This window comes from Pinus tabuliformis, chromosome 3_2 (assembly GCF_031772625.1).
Source record: "Pinus tabuliformis cultivar Carrire ecotype Pingquan chromosome 3_2, CPIR1, whole genome shotgun sequence".
NCBI lineage: Eukaryota > Viridiplantae > Streptophyta > Pinopsida > Pinales > Pinaceae > Pinus > Pinus tabuliformis.
Window position 1 is genome coordinate 257,126,851 of NC_142302.1, and position 12,441 is coordinate 257,139,291.

At 42.8% G+C, this 12,441-nt stretch overlaps 1 protein-coding gene across 1 annotated transcript in view; it reads left to right on the plus strand.

Annotated features, from left to right (window-relative positions):
* Positions 1 to 12,441, plus strand: part of TOP3A (topoisomerase 3alpha) — a 493,378-nt gene that overhangs the window by 157,636 nt on the left and 323,301 nt on the right. Inside the window, exons 12-13 of the mRNA XM_089416209.1 lie at positions 11,814 to 11,903; positions 12,060 to 12,164. Of these exons, the coding sequence (XP_089272335.1) occupies positions 11,814 to 11,903; positions 12,060 to 12,164 (195 nt within the window). The remainder of the gene's footprint in view (positions 1 to 11,813; positions 11,904 to 12,059; positions 12,165 to 12,441) is intronic.

Sequence of the window (12,441 nt, forward strand, 5' to 3'; positions counted from 1 at the left end):
AACTTTAAATAAACTCACCAGTCTATTGTAGATTTCTTTGGAGGTGTTCAGCTCAGAAACATAGGCCACCGAGCGCTTGTCGATAGAGTCCGGGATGATCTTCTTTGCTTTGACTTCTCCCTTGGTCCATTTGTTCCTGGCAGCAACGGATGCATTTGATGGAGGCTTGACAACTCTGCCTCTGACATGGTTCAACACTTCTTGTTCTTCTAATGTTAGATCGAGAGACATCTTCCATCTGTGGTAGTCAGACTTCTCACGGAGTTTGTCTTCAACAGGGAAGTGTGTTGAGGACCCCATAGTTCTTTTTAGATAGCCTTGTCTTCGGTGATTGCTCTTGCTCTTGCTTGGGCTTTGTCTTCACCTCAGCTCTGATACCATGTTAAATTATGGTATGTTCTATGCTTAGAGCAATTTACTTATCTTTCTTTTTATTATCCACAGATTTGCAGTCACATGTACATTAAGTAAAGTGCTGATAGAACATTTAAACGATCAACAGAAAACAAGCCAAGACAAGAGACACAAGATGTGGCGGCTAGCCAGGGACAAACCCCAATATGGGGAAACCCTTTGATCAAATCTTCTTTTATCTTCAATAATTCAGCAGAGAGAAATAGTACAAAAGTCTGATTTATATCAGCAGCATCAGCGACATCAGCCCTAAACTAGGGCAGTCAATATCTGTCAAACCGGAGGTCGGATCACCTTGATTCCTGTGCCAAAAAATGCGGCCTTCCAAGGAGAGTCAGCTTCACCTACTGCACAATCAGAGAGAGAGAATGCTGGTCAAAGTTTCAATTTGTAGCTTGTAAATCCTAGAAAACTGCATTCTTCCTTCCCACGTGTGAGAGAGAGACCTTTCTGCGCAGGAGAGAGAAGAGACTCTTTTTTTACGCAGGAGAGAGAGATGTGTGATGAGAAGTGAAGTGTGCAAATGAGGAGAATGCTCCTTGTATTTATATGCAAAACGTTGATGATGAATAGATGTGTCTGTTGGGCTTCTGAGCCTACACATGTTGCTGGCCGACTTTAACAATTAGTCCATAATCTAAATAAATTCATATCTCCATAAATACTTATCGGAATCGAATGATCTTTAGATCAAACCTACACCTCTCGACGAGAGGAATCCAAGAAAAATATAATCAGCCATGAATAAGGTGTCCCACATGAAGTTTGGCCCTAGTTGCCAATTTTAACATCATAAGGTGCCAGTATGAGAGGTTTATCATCCACAATCTTCAAGGAATGGTTTCGATCGGCTTCACTCCTAGTGAATCTCAACTTGATCAGACAACTATCAATCCTCTCATATCAAGCCCGAGTGTTTTGCTTCAAGCCATAGAAGGCTTTCTTCTACCTGCATACATGAGATTCCCAATCTTGAATCTCAAACCCCTCGAGTTGTTCCAAATCTATGGACTTGCTACATGAGGGGAATGGTCGCCTTGTAATATTTTCTTTCGGTACATCTCAGACATGTACCTTCATGCTCTTCTTGAATTCAGGCATCCCTGTCACCATCTGACTCACATCGGTTAGGGTCCCATAGTGAGTAGACCTCTGGTGCTATAGAAGAAGTGTCAATCGACATGGTCCCCATTGGACTTCCTGCAACTTGATACAAATTGCCAACCCTGAACCCATGAGTAAATGCATCTTTGAAATTTCCATTTTCAAACACATACCTTTCCATCGATGAATGCCACCTTGAAAGCTTTGACTTCCATTGTCGAAATGGACACCAAGTTCTTCTTGAGATCAGGTACATAAAGAATTTCTTGTAAATGAATCATGTTACCCTCATTCAATTGAAGGGTAGCATTCCCTACACCCTTTCCGGGATAGGTGGCATTGACTCCAAGTATAATCTCCACGATTGTTTCCATCTCTACCATATTAGAGAGAGCTTCATAAGATTCGGCCATTTCCTTTATGGCCTGCATTACCAGTCATTCCTCCGATCATTGAAGATGTCCCTGGAATGATTGTTATCATCATCAAGTGATGTGTCCCTACCATTCAGACACTCCTTCGCATAATGGCCAAACTTATTGCAAGCAAGGCATCTGCCTTTCCTTCCACCCTTAGATACGGACTTCCCATTGAAGTGATCTTAAGGTAGGCCATCAGAAGCTTCCGCTGTGCCATTCTGATAATATTTGTGGCTTCGACTTCACCCTTGGTGAATTTGAAGAGGGATGAAGAATCCATTGAGCCTTTTGTCATTTCCCAACTGTCTTCGGTGATTGCTTTGTCACTCTTGCTTGGGCTTTGTCTTCACCTCAACTCTGATACCATGTTAACATTAGGTATGTTCTATGCTGATAGCAAATTTACTTCAATTTTCCATATTAGCTCAATATCAATTCCAGATTAGCAAGCACATTTAGCATGATAGTAAAATGCAGATAGAACATAAACATAAATCGCATAGTACAAGCCAAGACAAGAGGACACAAGATGTGGTGGTAGCCAGGGACAAACCCCAATGTGGGGAAACCCTTGATCAATTCTTCTTATATGTTCCTCAATAGTTCAACACAGAAAGAGAGAGAGATAGTACATATACATTAGAAGTCAACATATTGACTTATCTAAATAAGAGCAGAGATCTTCTCTAAGAATATAGCATATGAGGTAGCTAATTTGAGCTGAGTTGAAGCAACACTGCTTCCACTGATCCAAGGTGACTCCATCACTATGCTGCACCTCACTGTGCTACACCCAATCATCATGTTGGACCTCATTACTATGCTGCACACATCATACTGTTGCACCATATCATCATGCTGCACACATCATACTGCTGTACCATATCATCATGCTGCACCTCCTTGTGTTGCATCATCACGCTGTACCTTACTGTGCCCATCATGCTGCATCTCATTGCAACATTCATTATCACAGTGTTGCACTTTGATACACTTGTGCTGCACACCCTTGACTGCCCTTAGCAGCCCTTGCTATGGTGCTATGGCTTGCAGCCTAGCACATAGCAACCCTTGTAGCAAACGTATCCCAGATAGTGTCCAATCATCATTAACGCAACAACATTTAACCTATAGAAATGTCAACTCTTGAACTTGTTGCAATGCTGCAATTCTGGGACTGGTTAGGGTACTAACCACAGTCCCTAACAACCCATCAAAACTGGCCCAAAATTGCTCCTAATGACTGTGGTTGTCCTCCAATGAGATGCTGCCCTCCACGCTGCATCATAACAACCCTCCTTGATATAGCAGACCTCCTAAACAGTCCTTCTAAACAATCCTCCTAATGGACTGCGTCAAGGGCACCTGTAACCTTCTCTTTTCCTACTGCTAGAGCAGTCATGAGACTGCATATAAGGAACCATTCAGGTCCCTTCTCATGGCAATTTAGGGCACATGAAACCCTCTAGAAAATGCGGCCTAGAACTGACTGCATTCAGGTTTGCGTTTAAGTATCTATCTTCTCTGCGTTCAACTGTGTTTAGACTGCGTCTAGGGCACATTTTACATTAGCTATAGCTCCTCCAAAGCTGGGCTATAACCGTTCCTTTAAGACCACGTTTAGCTAGGGCATCCTCATCATCTTCATGACTACGTTTAGCTAGGGCATCCTCATCATAGTTGCGTGTAGGCTTTCTTCTCCATAGTTGTGTTTTAGGGCTTCTTTACCATGACAGTGTTAGGGTATCTCCTTTAGCGTAGAGCTTCATTACATTAGGGTAGTGTCGATACCCCTTCTTGACTGCGACCAAAACATCTCCTTTCGCCTATGTCTAGGCCCTAGGGCTTCCTCCTCTTAGATTTCTCTTGCCACTAAAACACAAAACAAGTGGAGAGAAATCAAGAGTGAAGTGTGTGCCTAAATGACTATCACGCCACCTCCTTTTATACTAAAACGATGAGCACAAGTGGGGTTTATTTGGTTGCTGGCCGACCTTGACGAATTGTCCCATAACACAAATAAATTCATATCTCCATGAATACTTATCGGAATTGGATGATCTTTAGATCAATCCTACACCTCTTGGTGAGAGGAATCCAAGAAAAATATCAGCTGCCATAAATAAGATGACCCACATGGAGTTTGGCCCTAGTTGCCAATTTTAACAATAAATATTGAAACAAACACAAATGCAACCTTCACAAATATATAGATCAACAATTGAAATAAATTGAGACAACACAAGGGACACCATTATTTTTGGACAATCGTCTCCGGAAAAACCCAATGCAAGAAAACCGGTGTAGCAGATGAGGGTTTTATTATTATGCAGATTTCTGAATACAATTAGGGTGTAAGAAATGGTTAATCTTTTAGAGATTATCCTCGACAGAAGTACCTTTCTCCATAGACAGATATTCCGGCTAATCAACAATCGATGATTGGCCCCACAGTAACTTTGACTATTCCTCAACTGGACAACGAAAGCTGCTCCAAGCTAACTTCTGGAACTGCGTCACCCTCCTACGGTCCGCATCAACTGATCAACTCTCAGTCTGGCCCACGAAATCACCTCAGCGTAGCCTCTTTAGCCCAACGTCAGCTCTTCAGCCCTCTGTGCTGCCTGAGTCAGCCTCTGCGGCTTTTGCGTCAACTTCTTGGCTCTCTGCATCCTCTGCGTTGGCCTCCTCAGCCTCTGCGTCAAGCCTTGCTTCCTCTGCGTTAGCCTTCCTAGGCTTTGTGCTGTCTCTCTGGCACTTTCTCTACCTCTCTAATATGTATTCTCGGCCTCCTGCCGAACTGCCCCTCGCTGCAACAGATCACTAATTCGATTTCTCAGCAAACCCTGCCCCAGAAAATCGAATTGACTGATCAACTTGGTTTAACTCCAACTGACCCTCAAGCCTCCTCTTATACTTTTCCTGTTGACGATTCAACGGCCGATATTAAGTCCCTAATCAACAACTAAGATTAGATCTGGCTTGATCCTCGTTATTTAGAACTTTCTCACCCATATTATATTAATACACATTAATATTTTAATTTTCCTAAGTTTAGACCTAGGGTCTCATTAAAAATATTAATTATTTTAATATCTCTCCATCCGGGTGGAATTTCCCCAAACGATTTCTGGGTCTTGGATATCTCATGTGCCTTAGCCTCTCCACCAATTTTCATGGCTAGAGCACATCCGATGCTACAAAAAATCAACACTCCCTCTTAGCGAGGAATGTGCTCTAGTAATGCTTCATCATGGAAACATCACACTGATCCTCCTTACCAATACCTGTGCTGGTGCTTGGCCTGCTGCCTCACATCCACTACACCACTGCTTCTTGTATTGCTGCTCGTGACATTGCCACTGCCACTCCTACATCTGTACTACAACTCCCTCTCAACATGCTGCCCATGCTGCCTCTAGCACTGCCACTGCTAATTGTTGTGCTGCAACTCAGTTACCGAGAAGTAGGTAACTGACTTCCCCCAAATATTGACATCCTGGTCAATTTGGAAGCCTCGTGATGCTGAAGTTGCCTCTGCTGCTATCCTGTGCTCCCTCTGTTGCCACTACGCTGTTGCATACACCTCTGTGCCTCTCACACTGCTGCAGCCTCCACCTTGCTGCCTCAGATTTATGCACTTAAGAACTGCCTTGCTACTCCACTACACTTTGCTCCACCCGACACCTGTCATCATGCTACTGTCGTTAAGGGCTTCTGTAGCCAGATGTGATCCAAGAGTTTGGGCACCTTAATGATCTTGCCCCTAGTATGTAGTCCTCCTGAATACAACTCGATGTCACCCCACCTCTTCTCTAGAGGCACATGAGCACTCATGGCACAATTGTCATCAATCTCGACCTCTTTCTTCGCCTTAGCTGGGGCTGCCTTTGAATCAAAAGCTTCTCCCTTGCCTTTCTTCTTGGGGCACTATGATGCATAATGTCCCAGCTCCCCATAGTTGAAGCACTTGACCTTGGAGATGTGCTTTTTCTTCCTCTTCCCTTGCAGTCTCGCAGATGCTAGAGCCGCATCTTCCTCCTCCTCTTTCTTGATTCGAACCCCCTTACCACTACTCCCCGCGTTGGTCGACCTCCTGATCTCTTCTTATCGAAGCGCTGCTCGCATCTCTTCCCAACTGGGGAGAGTCGCTTTGCCCAAGATGCTTTGTACAAATGTCTCCTAGTCCTTGGACACTGCATTCAGAGCAGGCCTGACCATAGACTCTAGATCCGATGTAGACCCCATAGAAGTAAGATGGTCCCAAATTTCTTGCAACCTAAGGAGGAAGGGATCTATCTCCTCTCCCTTCTTCATTTGATATGACCTCAGCTGATTCTCCAATAGCATCTTCTGCTCCACGGAAGAGCCCTGGTATAAGGTGGTCAGGGTGTCCCACATCTCCTTTGCTGTGTTCTTTTCAGCAATATGTGCTCTGACATGATCTTCCACCTTGTTTAGGATCATGCATTTCGTCCTCGCCTGAGCCTCCTCGTACTTCTCATTCTCAACGGGGTCAATTGGGATAACTACTAGTTTCATGGCATAGTCCTTGATGTGATGTCTGTCCAGGATTGCCAGGATCCTGGCCTTTTAGATGACAAAATTGGAAGCTCCGTCCAATCTGTCCTTGATCCCTTAGTCCATTCACTGGCATCTCTGCTCCTCTTCGGGACTCCCTCTGAGTCGTGATTTCCCTCCTTGAAATCCTCTGGCCAACTGTTGAACTGTTTCTCTCCAATCCTCCTTGCAACTGCAACTCGAATCTGGATTCCTTGGCTAGAAATTCATCGAGGTAGTGATTCCCTCTACCTTGGTTTTGTCTCCCTAGACACTGTTCTGCATAAACAAAAACAACGTCCCACTAATTCTCAAATCACAATTTGCATAGCTCCCTTAGCCCCGACAATTGAAGAATCTAACCCCTTATTGCTCTACGTAATCACAGTGAGAGCCCTGACAACTGAAGAATCTGAGACCTTCTGGCTTTGCGCAATCACAGTGAGAGCTGGATAAACTCCTCCAGGCCTCAACGTCAATCCTTCCTGGCTGAGAAAGATGACTGGGCACTGCGTAGGCCTGATCTGCCTCCTTCTGTCTCTGCGCTATCCCTTCCTTTGGCTCGAAATGCTGAAGCAGGCTCTGCGTGAGCCTCTGCGTCACCCTCTAAGCACTGCGTCACCTCTTCTCTTTCCGCTTCAGCTCTGGAACAACTCTGTCTCTCGGGACAACTACTTCTGCTGGAAATTTTTCATATTTCTTCCGCTAGTGTCTTCAGTCCTCCTACGATCTGCATGCTCTGATACCATGTGAAAATTTCTGAATTTAACACATCAGAAACCCCTACTGCAATATCTAGTTTATTATCTCCATCTCCTACTTGTTCTTTACATTAACAAGTTATTTATATGCATAAATATCGAAATAAACACAAATGCAACCTTCACATATACAGATCAACAACTGAAATAAACTGAGACAACACAAAGGACACTATTATTTTTGGACAATCGTCCCCGGAAAAACCCAGTGCGGGAAAACCGGTGCAACAGATGAGGGTTTTATTATTATGTAGATTTTTGAATACAACTAGGGTGCCAGAAATGGATCACCCTTCAGAGATTATCCTTGGCAGAAGTACCTTTCTCCGGAGATAGATATTTTGGCTAATCAACAACCAGATGATTGGCCCCACAATAACTTCAATTGTTCCTCAGTTGGACAACGAAAGCTGCTCCAGGCTAACTTCTGGAACTGCGTCACGCTCCAAGGACTGCGTCACCCTCCTACGACTCTGTGTCAGTTGATCAACTGTTAGTCTGGCCCACGAAATCACCTCAACACAGCCTCTTCAACCCAATGTCAGCTTTGCAGTCCTCTGTGTTGCATGCGTTAGCCCTTGGTCCTTTGCGTCCTTTGCGCTGGCCTCCTTAGCCTCTGCGTCAACCCTTGCTGCCTCTGCGTCAACCTTCCTAGGCTCTGCGTTGTCTCTCTGGCACTTTCTCTGCTTCTCTGTTATGTATTCTCGACCTCCTACCGAGCTGCCCCTCGCTGCAATAGATCGCTAACTCGATTTCTCAGCAAACCTTGCCCCAGAAAATCGAATTGACTGATCAACTTGGTGTATGTCCAATTGACCCTCAATCCTCCTCTTATACTTTTCCTGTTGACGATTCAATGGCCGAGATTATGTCCCTAATCAATGGCTAAGATTAGATTTGGCTTGATCCTCGCTATTTAGAACTTTCTCACCCTTATTATATTGATACATATTAATATTTTAATTTTCCTAAGTTTAGACTTAGGGTCTTATTAAAAATATTAATTATTTTAATATCTCTACATCTGGGTAGAATTTCCCCAAACGATTTCTGGATCTTGGAGACCTCATGTGCCTTAGCCTCTCCACCAATTTTCTTGGCTAAAGCACATCTGATGCTACAAAAATCAATAGAAAAGGAGTGTAATAAAAGGCAAATACCACTATGTGACTAAAACGAAACACTTAATATGCTGCCCCTCGCTGCAACAGATCACTAACTTGATTTCTCAGCAAACCCTGCCCAGAAAATCGAATTGACTGATCAACTTGGTGTATGTCCAACTGACCCTCAAGCCTCCTCTTATACTTTTCCTATTGACGATTCAATGGCTGAGATTTATGTCCCTAATCAATGGCTAAGATTAGATTTGGCTTGATCCTCGTTATTTAGAACTTTCTCACCCTTATTATTATTATTATTTTTTTTTTGTTCTTTTGAATTTGTCTACTCCTATATTGATACAAAATAATTTTACAAAGAGGCCTCGGCCTCGAGAAGTCTAGCCCAGAGATGGGCAGGCTCACATTACATAGCTGAACACTGACCAAAAAGACCTGCTGAAGACCGACCAGAAGGGCTTCTAGGATCATGACCATGACTAGTTCATAGAAACAGAAAACTCCAATATCGAAACTGAAGACTGAGCAGAGGTAATTCAGCAACCAAAACAGGATACCTGGGCCCAGGCAAGAAAACAGAGAAGCGCTACCCAAATCAAAACTGAAATCAGACCCCAAAAACAACTGTAACCGAAATCGAGACCCAAATACACAGCCAGAAAAATGCCACCCACGCAGGGGAAACCGACAATTTGACTTTGGAACAAAGGACTGAGTGTGAGAACTATATAGCATATAATGGCGATAAAATAGGAGGGAATTGAGCACCTTCGAGCAACGGAGAAACAAAAACCATTGAACGCAGACCTGATTAAGCTTCATGAGAGGTGGAAGGTTGCTCTTCAATGATGCGGCACCCATAATTGTAGGGGTCTTCGTCCTCAGAGGGATGGCCCTCTTTGCCTGAAGAACCGCCACCAGTAGGGATGCTCAGACCAGCTTGATTATTCATGACCTGGGTTGCAGTGCCCTTACTCGGACCAGGATCCTTACTCTGCTTGTTGTCAATCTGAGAAGTACCATGCCTATCTTCCGCCCTCGTCTCCAGAGTCACCCCAGGGGTCACAACAACCTGACCAGAAGTAACCTCTCGAAGCTCAATGGTGACTGAAGCTAAGAAGGAGAAATTACTGAGAGTACAGGGGAATTGAAAACGAGCGGTATGAGATGGAGAATTGAGAGAGCGCGCTGCTGAATTAAGCTGCCCATGACCCCATCCACGACCACTTCTGGTAACAGGATAGCAGTCAGAGCAGAAGTCTGAGGAGTATGATGAGGAGTCCGTAGTGGAGGAGGAGGGTTGGCGGATAACTCGCCCCCGGGAGCTTCCCCTCCTGCAACTCATTCTCTGGCGCAATCTGGGCATAGTGAGAAGAACAAGAGGTTCTGAACGGGCTGCAATACTGTGGAGGCAGAGGGGGACAGAAAGGGGCTTAGCTTCAGCACACAGAGGGGCACTGGGAAGGACAGAGGACGAACTACTATTGAAATTGCAGAAAGGGCTGTGAGAAACATGAAGGCCCGACGATAAATCCACACAACGATCCAGAGCCCAACGTTTCCCTGGGCTGGTCCGAGAGCGCGGCTCTACGACAGCAAGGGAATAACGCGAGCGCAAGGGAGGAGCATGAATGAGTCCAGGGAGGGGCGCCATGATCGAAGAATTAACAGGTTGGTGTGGAGGGATGAGCTACATTAACGCAACATTGAAATTGAAAGCAGAGGAATTAATGACCGTCATTGCGCGAGGCCGAGTGGCGGTGGTAATAAGCCACGCACCAAGCCACCAAGCCGCCCACGTACCGATCACATTGTTAAACACCTGGATCCGAGAGAGATAGATCTTGTTGCACCAGAAGAGTGCAGTCTCGTTTGAGTTGTATGTCATTAGAACTATGTAATGGACCAGAGAAGAATGGGAGCTGTTGATCGGCGCCTTGATTAGCCACTCACCTTTATTATATTAATACACATTAATATTTTAATTTTCCTAAGTTTAGACTTAGGGTCTCATTAAAAATATTAATTATTTTAATATCTCTCCATCCGGGTGGAATTTCCCAAACGATTTCTGGATCTTGGAGATCTCATGTGCCTTAGCCTCTCCACCAATTTTCATGGCTAGAGCACATATGATGCTACCAAAAATCAATAGAAAATGAGTGTAATAAAAGGCAAATACCACTATGTGACTAAAACGAAATACCTAATATGAACAAGATATGATGAGAACAAACAATTCCTAGCTGATGTGTTGATTGTAAGATGCAGAAGAAGTTTTCAAAATGTAGGCTAGATTGTAGTGCAGAACCTTTTTGGATGACATCCATGTGTTCGAGATTCATGTTTTTGTCAAAGAATCCTGAATAAGAAATAAATACATTTGCAAGCAACCCTATTGGAAGCACAACATGGTATTGTTTATATCAACAACACGACATAAGGTTTTTCCATCCCAACAGATTGTGATCGAGCATTGGCTCATCAAAATCATGTTAATACATAGCGCGATATAATTGTTGAGATTTATAAATTAGGTAATTATTGTTCGACTTATATTGTTAGAGCAAGATATAATAAGATAAATTTTATTAATGTCAATGAATGGCTAAGAAACAAGTCAATTGAAGTAGAGAGTACAATCAATTGTCGAGATTCGACAGGTTATGGGAGTGCTTAGAACACTCGTAGGGATTATTTTTATATGACATCATATTCAAACAATTTTACTTCTCCATGGTACATTAAAACTCTTAAGAGCATATTCTTGCTTAAACATGTCATTGAACATATTCTAGAGTCTTATCTTAGAAAATTAATATAGCAATTGACGTCCTTGTGTTTGAGTTGTTATCATCTACTTTCCTTTGAAATGTTAGTAGGTCATAATGCTTTTCATTGGTATTGTAGTCTAAAAATCTTGCTTGTGGGTGATGACCCTGATGGGGGTATATAGGGGGTCAAATATATATGTCAATACCGGGTCTACCTGGTAATTGGCCTACTTGTGCGGTGGGTGAGAACTAGTAGACATAAGAGGTATTTACTCATTGTTGTAGGCCATTACTAGGCTGAACCACTATATAGAGTTAAATTGGATCCATTATCCCTTTCTAGACCCCCATTAGGGTCATCACATTGCTTCATCATTTACTCCAATCTATGTCATTTTTGGCAATACAATGAATAGTTTCCATCTGCATTAATAATTGCATCAATTTGGATGGGTATTTAACTGTCACTTTCTTTCATAGGACAATTACATGCACTATATAAATAGTTGGTATCAAACATGTTAGTTGAATATATATATATTTTTTTAATTTATGTAATTTTCTGGGGTGCATGTGCGCGCGCGCGCACACACATATATATTAAATTAACAGCATGATTATCTTATACATACTAACTCGTGGTGTTCAATGTTGATACAGTTTGTTCCATCAAGATTGACACTTGATGCAAGTATCACAAGACCACCCCCTCTTTTGAGTGAAGCTGACTTGCTAAGTTGCATGGATAAGGTGAAAAGAAAAATTGTTATGATATTCTTTTCTACCTAGTTTTGCTGGCAGTATGAGTATTGATGATTCCAGTGATATGTAGTTGTTGTGCAATTTGTGTCACACATTGTATTTCCAATATGCATGATTAACACATTTTGGGCCTCCAAATTGTAGGCAGGAATTGGCACTGATGCAACTATGCATGATCATATTAAAAAGCTATTAGATCGGTGCTATGCTACTAAAGATGCAAATACACGGTTTTGTCCAACAAACTTGGTATGGCTTTTGATACATAATATTATTGAGAACAAATTGCTTGTTCCCTGTGTATATTTTGGTACTTGTTTTATGGTTAGTTTTTGTCCACTCTGCATGGGTATTATATTTCTGAAGGTGTTTGTAGACCTTTCCCTTGTTATTCTATTTGTGCCTAACAAAAAATGTTGTCTCAATACATATGGATTACTTTGATGAGAGAGTAGAAAAAAATCACTTATGATAAATCTTCTGTTATCAGTGCTCATATGTTTTTTCTGTATCATTGTATAGTTTG